Below are 18,009 nucleotides of genomic sequence, written 5' to 3'. Positions count from 1 at the left end.
GATGTTTAAGTGTCAACACAAAGTGCAGTTTGGCACCAAGGTTTTGTCAGTTCAGTTTGGCAAAGTCAGGGCAGGACGCTTACTGTGTTGCGGAAAGCTGTATTGTGAAAATATCCTTATAAACGAAGTAAATGGTGCAACGTGCTGATGCTAGTACCGGGAATCCTTGTAGGTATCGCTGTAAGCTTCAGCTTCGTTTGGATTGCAGTGGGATGTGTGCTTTAAAGCAGTTCTCTTTCAGAAACCACAGTGGAGCTGCTTCAAGTTTTTGACCATTTGGGGAAATGGTCTCTGTCACCAGCGCAGAGCCGGTGTACATATAAGGAAGCACTCTATTGTTTGTTCTTCTCTTCAGAGCTGTGATTACTAAAAAGCTGACATATTTATGGGATAATGTGGTACCCAGTGGTGCCTTTGCAGACTTGTGATTTAAAAAAAAACCAAAACAAAAAGACCCAAACGAAACAACTGGCTTTCCTAAAAGTTTCTTTTCAATGTAGACTTTTCAGAATCTGTTTTAAAGAGGAGGTGGCTGAGGCCAGCCATGGGAAGGGCTGAATGCTTCGCCTCTCCATTTGCACAGCAGTTGAGGGGGAGGACAGTGGTTTGAGGTACTGGTGTCAGGCAGGATCTGTCCCTTTGCTGAAGAGTAGCACGGTTGTATGTTGGTGTACTAGGTAATCATTTTGCCAGAAAACAACTTCAACTTTGAGCAGTAAAAAATGAGCTGTATGGGAGTTCCCAGAATGGCTGAACTGAAGTCAAGCCTCATCACCTTGTTTAGAATTTTGTTTCTGTTATGTTAGGAGGGTTCTACCTTAAGTGGTTCTGAGATTTATGTAAATGTCTTGTGAATTTAGAAAGTAGTTTAGTAGTAGTAGATCTAGACAGATGTAAAGTGCAAATTTGACCTTAACTGTCATAAGTCAAGAAGCTTCTGACACTGCTAAAAACATGGGGTAGGCATCTTGTTTTGCTATGGGTTTTTGACTGACTTATCTTTAGTAAGTCTTCAATCCGCACCCAGAAAGGATGAGCTTGTGTTAAGATTTTATTTATCTCCTGTGACATTCAGACATCTTTTCTGGGGCAATGGGGTTTTCCTACTGAATTTGCTTTCTTACATGCTTACAGCTGCTCACGCTTGTTGCAAGTCAGCTGTCAGTTTGAAATCAAAATTACTCTAAAATTATACAAACTTATATCTAAATTTATTATTACAGAATTATCATTCCATTCCTCCTTCTCTTCTCTGCCCAATCCTATGTCATATCTAAAAACAAAAGAAATTAAAAAGTTGATGGTTCTATTTCCCTGTTGACTTTGAGAGTCTAAACAGGAGTTTAGACTTACTGGCCTTTTTTTTTCTTTTGTTTTGTTTGGTTTTTTGTTTGTTTGTTTTTTCATTTTGAAGTGGAGAAACTGAGGGAAATAGAAGTAACCTCAAGTTTATTGAAATCTCTAGGAGCTTTCCTCAGTGCTCTGAGACTTACAGCAGACATAACCTGATCTGAATCCAAGATTTTTGGAGTCCCAGAATACCTTAAGATTTGCATAGAGGCATAAAAACTCGTAATACAGTATCACCATGACATTCATTTTTCTAGTCTGTAAATCTGTCAGAGAGATACTGATGTTTCATGCTTCAAGTTTCATTTTCTCTTCTCTTTTCTTATACCACGCTCCCCAGCTGCTCACCATCGACTTCAGTGCAATGTAAAGAGTCTCTATCTCTCTCCTTACCCATAGAAGACACGTCCACTTACATTGCCTTGGGTAGTCATGAGCTGAATCACTGGCAAAGTCTTAGTGAACATAGATGTAGAAATACTGCTACTTAGAAAGAGTCTTGGAATAAGCTGATCTTCCTGCCTATACAAACGCAGTTATGCTGTCAAATGGTAAACTGCTTTTCCAGCCTCTAGGCTGCTTCGCTGCGGGATGCAAATCTCTTCATTAAGAATTTACACATCCTTACAATGAAGGGTGCACTAAGCTATTTTTACTTGGGCTCTGGAGAAATCTGACCTGTGTTTCAGCATTGCACTGCATACACTGTTCACAGCATACTTTGTTGGAACAGCAGTCAAGTCATAACGGAGCCGGATGCAGCGAGCATCACTGAAACCCCACAGACAAGCCGTAGAGGAACATCTCCAGCTCAGTGCAGTGTTGTTGCATTGTGCGTCACTAAGGTTTTAGTCAATTGTCAGCAGTAAACTCGGCAGCATAACCCAAGCATGTGGGTGCCTCCCTTCTGCACACTGTAATGAGCCTAATTTTTCAGGAGATGCTGAATCATCTGCCCTGTGATAGTAGGACTTGTTATATCCCCTCCTTGTGTTGCCCACCTCGAGGCACATACTTGCCTCAAATGAACTAATGAACTTCTCAGCATTTTGGAAAATGCAGTGCCATGCAAAGGTACATTAGAAGGTGGACAAGCTCTACTGTGTGTCATTAACACAGTGAATACTTATTGCAGTGAATAGTTCCAGAGGCTTTGCTTTTCCTACACTCCGCTTTGAATTTATAAAAGTGCAACAAGCAGTGTCTCGGTGAAATATGCAGGCAAGGTGTGTGAGGCTCAGTCCTGATCATAGTGCAGGAGGGCCTGGTCTGTGCATTTCTTCTTGAGAGTTAGATATTGCATAAGATTTTCCCATGTTCTCTGTGGGGTGGTGAGTTTTACATACTTTGATTATGCAGCTGGTTTTCTATTGCTCCACAGATGGAGCTGGCTAAACTCTTCTGTGTCTTTGCTTGTGATGTGGGTCAAATTTCCCATTAATTCAAGTGCAGTCTTTTCTTGGTAATGTGATTTAAGGCCATTAGATTCACACTAATGTTACTCCTCTGGGTTATGCAGACCCCAGTTTCCTTCCTGAGCTGCTTCCTTCCCAATGGATGATGTAGTGTGTGAACGTCGGGAGTCCCTCAGGACAGTCATTTGTATTTCTGAAAGTCACTCTTGTTTACAGTCTGCTGTCTGTGACACTGTATATAGCAGCTATTTCCCTTTTGGAATCGTGATTAATTTAGGAATTTTGATTTTGAGTCAATAAAGAGTTAATGACTGCAGCAGGAGTGGCTGGAAAAATAAATATCTGCATGTATCCCATGCATACACTGTGTGTGGTGTGAAGAGGTCAATGAACAGAAGCACCAGCCAGTTTTAGCATAAGATAAGGAAATCCATCTGAACTTAAACTTCCTCTTAGCAGTCCTCCTTTGCAGTAATGCTCTACGTAGCAATTTGACTGAGTTTCATAACAATCCAAATCTGTTGAGAGGTAGATTGCTAAAGGAACGAACAAGTTAGGGAGGGAAAGGGGGTGTGAAGGGCAGGCTTAAGAGCAACTTTGGAGTTAAGCATCAGCTGCAATTTGAATTAGAAGTGCAATATAACCAGTGTTCTCAGCTAATGCAAAGCAATTAGTTTATGCTATACAGTTGGAAAGCTTGTTGATAGTCATTCTGTCAAAATATTATTCTCATCTGTTTAAGAACTAAGGGAAAATAAAGCAGAGACCACAGAATTTAGCTTACTGTTTGTAAGTTGTTCATTTTAAGTGAAGGTACTGTACCCAACGAAGTTGGGTTTTAAGGCTAGCAAGTTCATACTGATAACTTTCTTCAGTCTTGACTATCCATTCTGCATTGGCTGTGTTTGTAAATTCTTTCTTGAAGAGAGATGACTAGAACTGTGCCCAGTATTCAAAGTATGAGCTAAGCAATCTATTGTCCTGAAATAATTTCCATTATTTATGTTAATACTTACCTTTACACACCACAGAACTTAATTGCTTATGTTAGTACAACTAAACAGATCTCCAGAAATCGTTTAAACATGGTTGGCCACTGCTCTGAATACATCTTTTCTTGTTACCTCTTCCCTCAAGTGCACATAGCCTTCCACCCACCATGAGCACCTCATTCTTTTGTAATAAACTTCTGTTCAGTATCCTCGTGGGGGATAACCTGCGTTTCACCGAGCTGCGTGGCAAACTATTGGATGCTAGCAGGGATTTGCAGTTTAGTCACTAGGAGTTTGGATATTTAGTATTTGTGACATGAGTATGGCAGTGTAAGGAGGCAAACTTTTGGATTCAAGGCACGGTTATTTCACCAGGGCCTTGGAGCAGCGTGCTGAGAAGCGCTTCTCTGGTGCACATCACGATGGCGCTTGCTGCTCTTCTTCATTCTTTTGTAATGGTCCTTCTCTTACACAACATTTAGACTGCTCTGAACACTTTTCAGACTGAACTGAGGTGAGTGATTGGCCTCAATAGAAAAGAAAAAGCAATACACTTACTTTATAACTGGGAAATACAGCAGTCCAATTTGTGCGAAGGGAGTCTGCAGAAGAACTGAAGTCTAAAGCCAGGCAACCGAAGTCTTGGGCTCATTCAATTAAGTAAAATCTCGAGTAACCTCTAGCTGTCAGACTCTATTAAGCAAGCAACTGTGCTTAGTTGTTGCCTTTAGTCATGCTGCAGGACTGATCCTATGAGGATAGGACTGACACACGCAAGTCCTTGTTGCAATATATTTTTTTTTCAGTAGTGCAGATGTGACCAGAGCAATTCAAGAGCTGTGCAGTGTGCTTACTGTGTTACTGTCCCAGCTCCATTAATTTGGTTCATCTTTCTCGTTAGAGCTGCAGTGGTGTTTTGTTGCTGTAGTACCTCTTTTTAGCGAGCACTTCTATAGTCTGGCAGAATTATGTGGAATGCAACTGCACTAGATAACAATTCCTGAGATCTGATGATGAAGATTTTTCCATCCTCTGTCAGCGGTTTGCTCATTTGTATATTATATTCAGACAAAGGATTTCAGGGATCCACAGATTCTCTGATTTTTTTTTCCCCAATTCTTCTAATGTTAAAAGAAAGGATTTTTATCTTCTTTTTTTATCATCTTTTCCCTCTTTTCTTGCCCCCTCCCGTTATTTTGCACTCCCCATTGTACCTTCCTGGCTATTATAACATAGTAAACAATGGAGCTTGATTTGGAGGCTATGTAAATCAAAGCCTGAAATCTTGGCACTGCTTTGAAGTCCATGGCAGAATTCCCACTGTTATTAATGATTCTGCAATCGCTGCCAGTGTTGCTGCTACCAAGAGGTGCCCCGCTGCTGTTCGTGGCGGTGCCCACTCGTAACAGAGAGCAGCTATGTGAGGCTGGGTGTCCGTGGAGGGAGGACCGCAGCCTGCAGCTGAAAAATCTGTGAGCAATTGAAAGCATTCCTGAAATTGGTGAAGTGTTTCTGAGTCTGCCTTTATCATTAAGTTATTTTGAAGGGACTGGGTAGTTGAGGAGGAGCAGGGGATTTTTTTTTGTGTTTGCATTTTAGTCTGATCTTGGATTTACCAAAGACGGATCTATTTTGGCAGGCAGTGGCCTGGCAGTGATGCATCTCACATGCTGTCTGGGTTTAAAAAAAAGGGGGGGAGGGAATGGGGGGGAAAAAAGAAAGAAGAAAGAAAACGACACCAAAGTTTTGACTGGAAACTCTGCCATTCTGGACAAGAGTGACTGCTGAGAAGTTGAACTGTTCCACTTAGTGCAAATCAGCTGAACAGCAGCCAAAGTTTTTTTCTGCCCTTTTCAGTTATTCATATCACTCCCACCATAACAGCCTTGAGGAGCTGCATTTTTTGTCTGTGTAAACCCAGAAGACAGTGTGTCTATTGACCCTTTTGCTGTTTCTGGAATGTGTCTTAGAAAATTGTTCTCAGCAAAATATCCTTCATTCTTTTCTGTACTGGAGACTGAAATTGCAGAAAGTGTACTTACTTTTTAAAAACTTCTCCTGCATTTAATCACAAGATGCCTTTCATATTGAACCGCGTTGGGCGGGGGGGGGGGAGGGTGTATGCAAGTAACACTATACAAGGATTTATTTTTTGAATTCTCTAAGAGGTAGCATGCAGTGCACAGCAGCTTACTAACGTTTTCTTACACCTTCAAGATCGACAGTGCCTGTCATAAAGATGTCCATATCTCTTTTCTCCGTTAAACTTTCCTACAACATAAAGTACTAGGATTGATTTCAGATCAGTATATAAAGCTTTACTAGTACTGCATGTTTGCAAAGACTAGGGAGAACTTTCCTAGTCTGTAATTCTTTTCTCTCATTCTGATACGCAGTGACTACTTCAGTCGTATCATATTCCTAAACTGCAGAACTTTTCAAGCAGGTGAATAGGTTCAGACTGAATATATCTCCCTAATACAGGTTACTTCAGAGTAAAAGGGTTGCAGGGTTAACTTTCTTCTAATTTCTTACTTTAAAGGGGAAAGAAATCTTTCCACAAGTACTTCAGTCATGAAAAATTTTAGACCATCGGTACCCACCCTGGTATGCGCCACTTAGCTTGAACCTGCTATCTCTGGATTCCTCGGAGTCATTTAAATATCTGGAACTAACTTTTGGTGCTGTGTGAAAGCCTGGTGTTTGCAACTCAGTGGTTAGGTAGAAAATCTGCAGGAAATGTGGTTAAAATGATCTGGAGAGAATAATGCTTGGTTTTTTCCTGCTACTTTGTAGGAGAGATAGAAGCCATAGTGTGTGTTGCTAGTTCATATGATTATTGAGTTTAGTGCTGTTGAGGGCTGTTTTTTTAAATTTTTTTTTTTTTTTAAAGCACTGAACTGAAAAATCAGTTCTACCGATTTTTAAAATCAACTCTCTGAAAGTTACTATTGCCTTACAGTTAGCTACTACCCTGCATTCTCCCCCATCAACTAGCAAGGCTGTCTAAAGGAAGGAAAAAAGATCGCTTTTGATTACGTTTAATGGCCATTCTGGGTGGGCTCTGTGAGGGAAGAGGACAGCCTTACCTGCTGCTAGTGTGCTTTTCCCTAGTTGAGTATGTCAGAGCTACACTTCCTTTACCTAGAGTTTTCTTTCAGCGTTAGTGATAGAGTTGATGCTCACTGCTCTGGTGTGATCGTGTTTGAATGGGATTGCCCTGGCCGTGGAAACCGGACGGTTACCCATGTGCACGCTGCAAGGGTGCCGGTGCTGCAGATACTGGGCTGTCGTTCGTTCTTGGGAGCGCTTTCCTTGATGAGACATGCATTGGCGTCTGTGACCTTTTGGTTTTGCTGCTGCCGTATGAGTTCAGAGAAGAACTGTCTTAAGAAAAACGGACTTTGGAAGGATGTACATACATGTATGTATGCTGCGCGTGTTTGTTTGGGGACAAAAAGATGGTACAAAGGTATGTTCTGGGGGACGAAGTCTGCAAAATCTGTGTATCTTCTGCGAATGTGTACAGAAGTACTCATTTGAAAGCAAACTGCTTTTCTTCTCCCCACAAATCCCTCAAATGCATATACTCTTTTCTGCTTTTTCGTGATGCCAAAAGGTGACCTCGTTCTTTCTCCCTTTCAAGAGGGGACGGGATTTTTTGTTGCATTACGAGTCTCTAGCCTCGACATCTCTTAGAACTGAGTAATCTGGCAGTCTGTAGAAGATCTGGATCGTGGTTTGACATGCGGTGCTGGAAACGTGAGCTCTTGCTCAGTCATCCCTGCCCAGTTAGAGCAAGTTGACTGAAAGCTGCATCACAGTATCACCCTCTTATATCTGAAGCAGCGTCTGGTTTCCCGGAGACAATTATTCCAAAGCCTTTCCTCCTGAAAATACTGTTCATAGCAAATATTTTGAAGTTAACTCTAAGGAGCCCACAAAAATACCTTCTCTGAAGCTGTTTGCATGCACAAGTGAGCAGTAAAGGCGGCAAAAATTTATTTTCTGTAAAGCCCACTATAAATTACTCCTGAAATAGCTCCTGTGACTCTGTGCAGCTCCAGGCCACTGCATCCCTTACTCTGAATGTGACACTTAATGTCATCAGCTCATTTTTATCATTCATTGCTTCCGCAGAGTGCAGGAACCTAGCTATAAAATATAATTATATGAATATTAGAAGTGATGGTGTTAGAGTGACATACTCAAATGAAGTAATAAAAAAAAAATTCTAGACTTTTAAAAATATTTGTATTTTAAGATCCAGATACTTCATTGGAAAAATATTTAAACTGTTTGAAGCTTGCCAAATGCATTAAATGGCCAGGAGAAACAAAACATCACTGGGACTCTCATACAAAAATTCTTGTTTTTGGAATGTACCCAATTTTACTTTCTCGTCTGGTGCCTCCTCTTATTTGGGGCCAGTTAAGATAGTTTTGGAAACTGAGCATCTACTCATGTATACATTTAGCTCAGAGTTACTTTGCTCATATCTGACCAATGAGCTCACTCATGAAAATGAACTGTCATGGCTTAATGTTTGCTGGATCGGCCTTGAAATGTGTAATAATGGATTTCTTGTTTTCCTGCATCAAGAATAGAGTCAAGGGACAAATTCCTGAGTTACACTATTTAAAAAAAGAAAATTTTAAAAATGAGACAGCTGCGTGAGTGGGACTGGGGCTGTTATAGAAGTGAGCTCGAACAGTGAGTTGCTCTTAGGTAGGTGAAGAGAATGGGTCTCACAAATGGATATTGATCTGTAGCAGCTGGGACGTGAGGAAGGGTTTGGGAGACAAGCTGTCCGCCTTTCCATGGCTGACTTTGTTTTGCTGGCAAATTTGTGTTTGTGGTACAAGGCTATATTGTTTTCCACTCATGTTTAATGTAGCTATATATAAGTGTGTGGATGATAAAGTTTAATAAGCTATATAGCACTTGGGCAGAAAAATGGTTGATATGACTTGTGATTTCACTGCAGCAGGTAAATTTTCAGGAGTTATATATGCATCCTTAACAGGAGTTAGTGGACAGTTAAAACTCCTGGTGAACACGCACAATTGAAAGTTCGTCTTTTTTAATTGGATTTATTTATTTGGTTATAGGCTTTTCCATTTGATGCTACTGTTTCATCTGTTGCGCACTCAGCACCCAGCACTGACTCGTTGTGCTTGAATTACTTTTGTAGAAAGAATGCAAAGGGGATCTAGGAAATTCCTACAGTTATCTGCTCACAAAAGAAACAGCTGAATTGAGGTGAAATAAATTATTAGGTGAGATGTGCAAGCTGGACAAATGGGAGGGAAGCCTACTTCTTTGCAAATTGAGATTTGAAACCTTCTGGCAGAATTTGTTACCTTCCAGTTATGATTACTAAAATGTTCCATGATTTGGTATTTCATGGATTTACTGTCAGGAAGCTATTGTCTGTCTGGAACGGTTCAAAGAATAACCCCGTTCTGAACGGTTTTTAGTGGGAGCCCACCTAAAATAGGCTAAGATTATTTGTTGTGTTGTTTTCCCTGGAACACCACAAAGTGCTTTAAATAATGTTTAACGGCAGTCTTTCTCTCCCTTTTCTCAAGGGGGTTATTCTGACATTGAGGCAGTGATCGGGACAGCACTGTTGGAGGCTAGGTCGGTAACGGAGGGAGAGGAGGCTCCGCGAGTGCCTGGAAAAGGAGTGCGAACTCCGGATAGTTTAGATTTATGAAGCCAAGTCCTGGGCTCGGTCTGATCCGTGGCGGAGATCTCCGTGGAGCAAACATTTGGGTCGCGGCTGTGGAGCAGGCTGTGGCCGGGGCAGGCGGGAGGGAGCGGGCGAGATGGAGGGGGGCTGCGCGGGCGCAGGGCTCCCGCCGGGGGAAGGCAAAGTGAGAGTGAGGGGAGCTTCAGGTGGACGCGGGACAGGGAGCGAAGGCATGGGAGTGTGGGGAGCTGGGTAGGGAGGAAAGAGAAAGAAGAGCTGCTGTATGAAGGCCAACAGCAAGGAAGGAAAAGGCAACGAAAATAAACAGATGGGACAGGCAGAAAGGGAATAATACTGGGCAGTGAAGCAGATAACAGAAGGCCTTGGGAAGCAGAATTGTAAGGGGAGGAATAGGAAAGTATAAAAGGGTCATTCAGGGACAGATTGTTCTAGGGAAAGAAGTGATGTTAATGGCCCAGTGCTCTGCTATGCTGGGTAGCAAAGCAAATCATCTGTGTGGGTAAAAATAGGAAGGGAGTTGTGCCTCAGCTGCTACTCGGGCTCCCCTTTCCTTGTGCATTTTATGCCGGCGCTATTCAAGGAGCTGTAGATAAAGGACTCTGCAGAGAGCACAGCGGGAGCAAGAGTTAAGATGTTTTATCATGATCATATTGGCTAAGGCATGTGAAATGAGACAAAACCATTTTGGTGTGGGTTTGTTGGTTTTTTTGGGGGTGTGTGGTTTTTTTGTTTGTTTGGTTGTTTTCTTTTGGGTTTTTTTTGTTGTTGCTTCCCTTTCCCCAAAAATACTGCTAGCCAACAGGTAAGTAGTTAATTGGAGAAAAGCAGGTGCCACCCAACAGGGCATACAGTGGAGCAAGAAGTACAAGTGTACAGAAAACATGGTGTGCCCGTTAAGTGGGCTAGTAGAGGGGCAAACTTGTTTGGGTGTTTTATGCGCAGTACAAGAAGAGTTTGTTCATGGAATGCAAACTGGTTCATGGAAATAGCATGATGTAACACATGAAAAGAACAGCAGCAGCGTGCACACTATGAGCTTATGCTTGATGTAGATGAAATGTTTCACAAATAGGAGTAAACCAAAAGCTGAAGTGTTCTGAGACCCATATGCTAATGTTCCTGTGCTTCCTACTGGTAAGGATAGTAAGATGAGGAGTACCAATGCAATTTCTTTCCATGTAGTATAAATTATAAATTTCTTTTGGCACTTCTTTAGGCAAGACAGCAAGCCCAGCTGCGTCATCAAATGGCAGAAGACAGCAAAGCGGAATATTCTTCCACTCTGCAGAAGTTCAACAGTGAGCAACATGATCATTACTACACACACATACCAAACATCTTCCAGGTAAGGGTCACTGGCACTGATCTAGGGTAGCTCATAATCTTGTGGTTAGCACAGAGGGGCCTATGGCACATCGCCTCAATGCTATGACTCTGTCTCTTACTTTTTGGTGATTTTTTTTGTCGCTGTTAGCAAATGTTATATGCAGTCTGCCAACACAAGAGATGCAGAGCTTGGTAGGATAAGCTGTCCCTTTCCCTTAGACTAGATATCAAGTGATCAATAATAAATGAGGAAGTTGACATTGAATTTTCGTGACAGATTATGGTAGTCTTTGGAATCCTCACAATCTTGCTCTGTTAAACGCTTGTGCCCATGCAGCTGGGGAATGAGAGCATTATTTGCATTGCTGGGGCAGGAGTCAGCTGGGCATCATTACATCTGTAAAGCCTCTCAGCCCTTTATAACCTGCTTCAAATCAGACTTCACAGATGTTTAAATTTAAACCACAATAATTCTGCAGTAGTGAATGTCAAAGGGTTTAAGCAAGTTTGCTGATTGTGTCTTAGGGTGCCTGAAGAAAGACTGTAGAGAAAGAACACCACCTCTTTTGCTTCATGGTATTTCAAACCAACGTCTTGAGATAAATTATTGCTGGCATCAGATACAAAATTTTTGCAATATATTTGTATTTAATGCTAGATCTGGTAAGTGCTCTGATTTGTAGGTGAGCATGCTTAAAGTACTGGAGATTTATCCTTTTCGCTACCAGTGCACCAGTAAGCTCTAGTGCTTTCTTTTAGATGTTGAAATAAGTTGTTTTGTAAAGAATTTATGTCGCTTGTGGATCAGTCAAGACAATGGGGATTTTTAAGTTGACAATGCTCCATAAGGTTCCTGCAGTCTAATGTGAAACAGGCCGTTCCTGTTCATGCCTTTCTGTATCCTGTTACAATCTGTCATAATAGCATTATGCCACATCCAGTTTCCCCCCGTTGTAAACGAGAGGCCCATGGAATAAATGGGAGGTTGTGGCACTGAATCCATTGAGCAACAGGGAACATACATTGAGAAGCCCTGGTGTGAACAATACATGATGTATAGGACTGCCAGTAAACCAAAAATTAACCTTCTAGGGAAAAGGAGAAGGGGAGACATCAGGATTTTTGTTTGCTTGGATTCTGCAGTGGAATGAAAATAAGGTCTTTCAGAACATGCACAGAAAAGGAAAAAATTTATTGTTCCAGAAAGTCTTAAAAGACTTAGACTTTTGTAAGGATGGCCTCTAAAGCTGGGCTTTTGACAAATCAGCATTTTTTAAACCTAAAAAGTTAATTGAAAAATTCCCAGTAATAGTAACAGAGATTACTTTTATAATGTCATTTTGATGTTTGAGGGAACAATATCACTCAGTGCCTTCATGAGAACAGCTGTCCTAATTTGTCCTTAAAAATGTGTTTAAACCATAAATTTTAAAGCAACTGAGGTGTGCTGGGGAGAAAAATTGGTTGAAACTGTGAAGTTAATCTTGATACTTGATCTGAATGAAATGTAATGTTTTAGAAAATTCAAGAGATGGAGGAAAGAAGAATCGTGAGGATAGGTGAATCCATGAAAACTTTTGCAGAGGTTGACCGCCAAGTGATCCCCATCATTGGAAAATGTCTGGATGAAATAACAAAGGCTGCAGAATCAACTGATCACAAGAATGTAAGTGTTGCATAGTTGGGTTGTTGATTGTCATCTTTAGTATTGATCACTTTTATATGGAGACTTAAATCCTGTGTCCAGGCTGCAGCACAAGAAGTTTATAGTCATAGAACTAAAACAAAGGATAGCTTCTTGTCCCAAGCTACTTTGTCTGAGGCAGGATGTGCTGGGATTATTTCCCAGATCTACTTAACACCCAGAAATGCCTCTGCTGCCACACTTTTTTTTTTTTCTTTTAGGGATATTCTCCCCTTTTACTAGGGTAATTAATTTTTGAAATACTGTAATTGAAAAATAGGCTTCTGCGTAGAATAAAGAAGATGGGGGACATAATTCCAGATGGCTAATACAATTCCAAATACCTAGTAAAACCAGTTCTTTTTCAGATGGGTTCTGTGTCTAATAGTCAGAAAACTGAATGTTGCAGAAATGTCTTATATTTTTATAATAATGGCAGTATTTAAAGTATTGGCTACATAAATTATTACAAACAACTCTGCCAAAATTTCTACTGTAAATATCTTTCTTTGCAGATTTGGGGTTTGCAAATGAGCTCTCTCAAATCTTGATTTCTGTACATCATTGTAGGAGTAAAAAGAAGCCTTCCTGATAAAAAGGCTGATAAAGAGTTTGATTGAGCTTCCTGATGTACAGTTAGTACAAGGGCAAATGTGTTTTCTATTTTGTTTTCAGAACGATCTGCTCCTTTCGTAAATTAAGTCTCTGCTTGCTCTTTCAGCCCTTCTCATGGATCACATTAGTGCTTCAAATACAAACAGCATGTGTCTGGCTGTTTGAATTTCCCATACGACTTTTTGACTGGAATCTTTTCTGAGCTATTCAGTACCCAGAGCCTGGAGACTGCCATTAATTGGCAGCATAAGCCTGAGGCTGAAGTTTTGAAATGAATCCACTACTTTCTGCTCGGCAGTTGCTCTCAGAGAGCAGCGTAGGAAACCAAGGAATCTGAAAATTACTCTTTCAAGGTGGGAGAAGGGGGAGTTGGGGCACAGACTGCCATGTTAGAGCAACGTACCCTTCTCGAGGTACAGCTTTTGGTGCTGCATGGTGAAATCTTATTGGGGACATTCACATCTAAGCCAACACTCTCCTTGAATCTTCGAGTGGGGTCTCGGCAAAACACACACAAGGCTTAAGCTGGGTGTTTGAATCGCTGTGAATTTTATATTCAAGTTAGTCTCTCTTGCATGCAGGTAAAATTGATGGCTCATGTGCGCAAGTATGACATTAGAAAATGGTAGCTTTGAGCACTGATAACTAAGGGATCTGCTGTAAACACCACGCTAACAAGAACATATTTAACCAATTTTGTTCTATCTGAACAATTACAAAGGGTTTAGCATGTTCTATCTGCAAAGCAGTTACGTCCATAAAGGGTTCTCTTTTGCTTAAATATCATCAAAGATTCCACCCCCCCCCCCCATCTCTGGAACAGTAGTTTCTAACTTTCTTGATTCTGATGAGTGATATGCTTGTTCCTGCCCTTCTGTAGCATGCAGGTCCTGCCACTTTATAAGGATGACCATAGGTGCACACACTAGCAATTTAAAAGCTGTATTTTCTCTACTTCCAGATGATGTACTGCTGCTGCCACTAATGCAGTGTTAGAGCAGACCTTTCCCATCTCACCCCTTAACATTCTAAGAAGCAAGTTTGGGCTCTCTCAGGCTACCATCATGAGAGTTTCTCCTTTTCCTTGAAAGATTCAAATTCAAGGTTGTTTCCTTTACTCATCTTTTTCAAGCTTGAAAAACTTTGGATAGGGAAGTCAACTAGATCTGTGCTCTAGTCAGCTTCGAAAATGAGGTCAGATTCCAGGAAAGTTGAATGCAAGGACAGCTGGTGATAATATAGCTAGTACAATGGTGAGTAAAACCAAGACCCTGCTGAGCAGGAAAAGCTTTGTGTGAAACTCTGGGCCCACACAGACATGTGTTTCCCAGCTGGGAGAAGATCTCCAGGATCTGGTAGTCATAAACAAATGTACCATATCACCAAACTTGAAATCTATAAGGTCAGACACCGTGACACTGACAAAAGGCAGTGATGCTTTTGGAGTTCTTATTTAGCTCTTGGTATCCTTTAGTTTTATCTTCACTTTTTCTACCTGGCTGTCACATGCAGAGTTACTGAAGAAGGGGAGAGGTTAAATGAAAGCTCTGCTCTTTGTGCCATAACTTCAGTTCAGAAACTGGGACTTTAAATAGAACGACCACAACTACTATAGAAGATACATTGGTCAGAAAGAAAAAAAAAAAAATAGAGAAAACACCAATTCTAGTAATTTACCTTGTGTATCAAACTGTGTGTCAAGTCTAGCTGAAAGGATGTAAGAACCTGCAAGTTCTGCAGCTTTTTGCTATCAGTAAAATATTACTAGCTGATGGTAAGGCCTTACTGTTTAAAAAGGAGAAACAAAATAAAAGCAGCAGAACTTTGCATTTCATGTAGGTATCTCAGAACTTTTTTTTTTCAGCTGGGTGGTTTATTACAAACATTGGTCTATGATTTCTAGCATGAGAATTGTGTAGTACGAGAGTAAGGAAGGATGTATTTTTATAGTAACTTTGAAACTGTGGAACTGCAGACTGTTAGCAGGCTTCTTTTCCATGGCCAGCTCCGTGTTCCCTCCCTCTGTGGATGCTAGCAGAATTCTGGAAGATCACTTGTCTTCCAGGGCCCCTATTTTATTGGATAGTGTTAAGAACCAGAATGGCATATGGGACAGATTTAATACTTTTTATATTCTCTGCTGCTTAAATATTACCAAGTTCTGCTTCATTCCCACTTGCAAAACGGCCAGTCTTTCAGGCTTGGTTATTAAATTTGCAACTGTGTAAATAGCATTGCTTTATGCCCTCACTGAAGTGTATAGAATTTCTGCTAGCAGCGATAGAAGCTGTCTGGATTTAGCTGGGAATGCTGGTTAGCCCCATGTTTCTAACGCAATTGTAAAAATGCTGCTTTTTCATGTCCCCTTTCTAACAATTCAGACAACACCAGAGGTCATGTTGCAAGGGTAAGTGGTAGTGACTGCTCGGTGAACCTGTGCAGAACTTGCTTTAGAAGGCTTTAGCAGCAGATAAAATTAATTTGTTATGGACTTTGGAGTTCCTGTTATGACATTATCTCCGTGATATATGGAGCATGCTGGTTATTTTTAGCTCCATTGTAGTGGAAGGATGTTTTGACTAAATGGAAGGAACATGTAAAATTAAGAGGAAAAAATGAAAAGTTCGATGCATAGGATAGAATACCAGTAAAGTATTTAATGTAATATTGTGTCTGTTTATACTCTCTTCCCTCTTCCTTCTTCGTCTTGCTTTCATGACTATTATTAAAAATATCTTCAAATGTTTAAATCTCAGGAAGATTTAATTTAAATCTTAAGGATTAAGATTTAATCCTTATTTTAGGATGAGATAATAGAAAGCGGTGTTCTAACTCCTTAAAAGTTGTGTAGGAATTTCACAATGTACCTGATAGGTTGAGGATCTTAAACCTTAATTTTCTTCATAATCCCATGAAGACTTTTGCAAAGTTTTTCTTATATCTGTTGCTCAACTGAGCCTGGCCTCTGGATATGTTTAGATCCCACTAGATTCCGTATGAATAGTGTTTTACCTACAGGTATAAGTGAATCTGTGAAATGCCTTCAAAGCAACAAGTTCATCTTTTTCATCCGAACAGGATGGTGATGCTTTTCTCTGGAGACTAATAAGATATTTGTGTGCTGTGGCACAGTTTCTCTAATGATCTTAGAAGAAAACTGTTAGAACAGTATCACTTAAAAAGCTTTCTTCCCAAGAAGTCAGTAGATGAGAAGTGTGGTAAAATATTTTTTTTTTCTGAGTCCATTAGATTTAAATGCATTTGCCAAGCTGAAGTCTGAATTTGAGCTTATGTATAATTAATTGTGTTTGTAGACCTGACTAGGGAAAATGCTATATATTGTTCTTGCTTTGATTTATGTTTCTTCTTTGTCCCCCCAAAAAAAAAACAAACCCCAAAAAACTGCAACCATTTCAGACAGTATCCAGCCAGTGTGTGGCTGACTTTCATCTAGTACTCCTAGTAGTGCTGAAAGGGCTTGTGGCTTTAATGACAGCGTGTGGAGTTCCCAGCCACTGCCTGCACCAAGGTGTTGGGCTACTTGCATGACGTTGGACTGCTCAGTTCTTAAGTAAAGTTCATAGGATAAACCCCTGCCATTTACTGTAGCTGAGTTCACAAGCACCAGCTTGTGATCTCGTGGCAGTGTGATCACTCAAGCTCCTTTATATAGGGGTATTTATTGGGATTTTCCACTAGTTTGCTTACAGCTGCATGCTCTGCAATTCTATACCTTAAATCTTTGTTATGAGTCACTTATCTGTTCAGTTCCTGAAGTATGGTTGCTTTTCTAGTCAGTAAAGTTAACAAAGATAAGCTCTTAGTCATCTTCACCAGTAGACATGAAAAAACCTTTAAAAGATGTTTGTGTCAGAATTTTAATTTTTGTGTTGGAAACAAAACAAAGGGGATGAAAACATTGCTAGGTTGTGGTCAGACTCGGGGGCTGAACAGCTCAGTGGAAAGTTGGAGTGAGGAACCCTGAGTTTACTCTTCCTAAGCATCATAGTTAACTACAGTGACCTATGTTTTAATGATATATGATGTATTTTTTATTTTCCTAAATAGACCATAGTCCTATGCTTTTTATCTGTCGGCATTTTGAGTAATGACTGGTCTCAGTGATACCTTTGCAAAATGGGCTAGAGTTTTGTAACGGGAACAAGGGGCTATTTGAGACTAAAGCTCACTTGCTTTATTTACATAGTTTTTTTTTTTTATGATTTAGAGGTCTGATATAAAAATGAGATCTTAGCCATTTATGTTCCCGGTTGTAATGCATTCTGACTGACGTAGGTCGGAACCTTTTGTTCTGTGTGGGGTGGTTGTTGTGCTCTTAACTGCATTTATCGCTTTAGTATCTGGGAGTATTAAATTTTATACATTAGAGTGCCTTGTTTTGGTAGGATACTATTCTGTGCCTAGGTGGTTTTTTTTATTTAAAGCACATTACGGTAGTGAAAATAGATCCTGGAAAAGTGCCCTGATTTTGGAGCAGAAGGTGGAGAGACTTGTATTGATTCTGGGCTCTGGAAGAGTGTTCTATTCCCAGGAATGAGACTGGTCCCTGTAAAGGTTGGTTCCCACAGAGGTGAACTTTCTTGTCTTTCTACTGTTTTTCTGTGCCACCTCTTTCATGACAGCTATCATCTGAGATGTTTATACTTGTACTGGATCTGTCCCATCTCAGGATTCACAGCTGGTAATAGAAGCCTTTAAATCGGGGTTCGAGCCTCCAGGAGATGTCGACTTTGAGGACTTCACGCAGCCAATGAAGCGGACTATCTCAGAATCCAGCCTTTCCAACTCCAGAGGGGATGGGAAGTCTGAGCCGAAGTTTGGTGGCAAATCCAAGGGCAAGTTATGGCCGTTCATCAAGAAAAATAAGGTACTGACTTGCAAACTTGAGCT

The 18,009-nt window shown here is 40.6% G+C and overlaps 1 protein-coding gene across 1 annotated transcript in view; it reads left to right on the top strand.

Moving 5' to 3' along the window:
- The window catches only part of FNBP1 (formin binding protein 1), a gene marked incomplete at its 3' end in the record, with an annotated part of 95,204 nt that overhangs the window by 56,982 nt on the left and 20,213 nt on the right, over positions 1-18,009 (top strand). Inside the window, exons 7-9 of the mRNA XM_082009104.1 lie at positions 10,690-10,818; positions 12,319-12,465; positions 17,789-17,986. Coding sequence (XP_081865230.1) covers positions 10,690-10,818; positions 12,319-12,465; positions 17,789-17,986 — 474 coding nt within the window. The remainder of the gene's footprint in view (positions 1-10,689; positions 10,819-12,318; positions 12,466-17,788; positions 17,987-18,009) is intronic.

This window comes from Phaethon aethereus (assembly GCF_964289735.1).
Source record: "Phaethon aethereus genome assembly, chromosome: 20".
In the NCBI taxonomy this organism is placed as follows: domain Eukaryota; kingdom Metazoa; phylum Chordata; class Aves; order Phaethontiformes; family Phaethontidae; genus Phaethon; species Phaethon aethereus.
The sequence above is the reverse complement of the archived record's forward strand: the minus strand, read 5'-3'. Positions and strand labels throughout refer to the sequence as shown.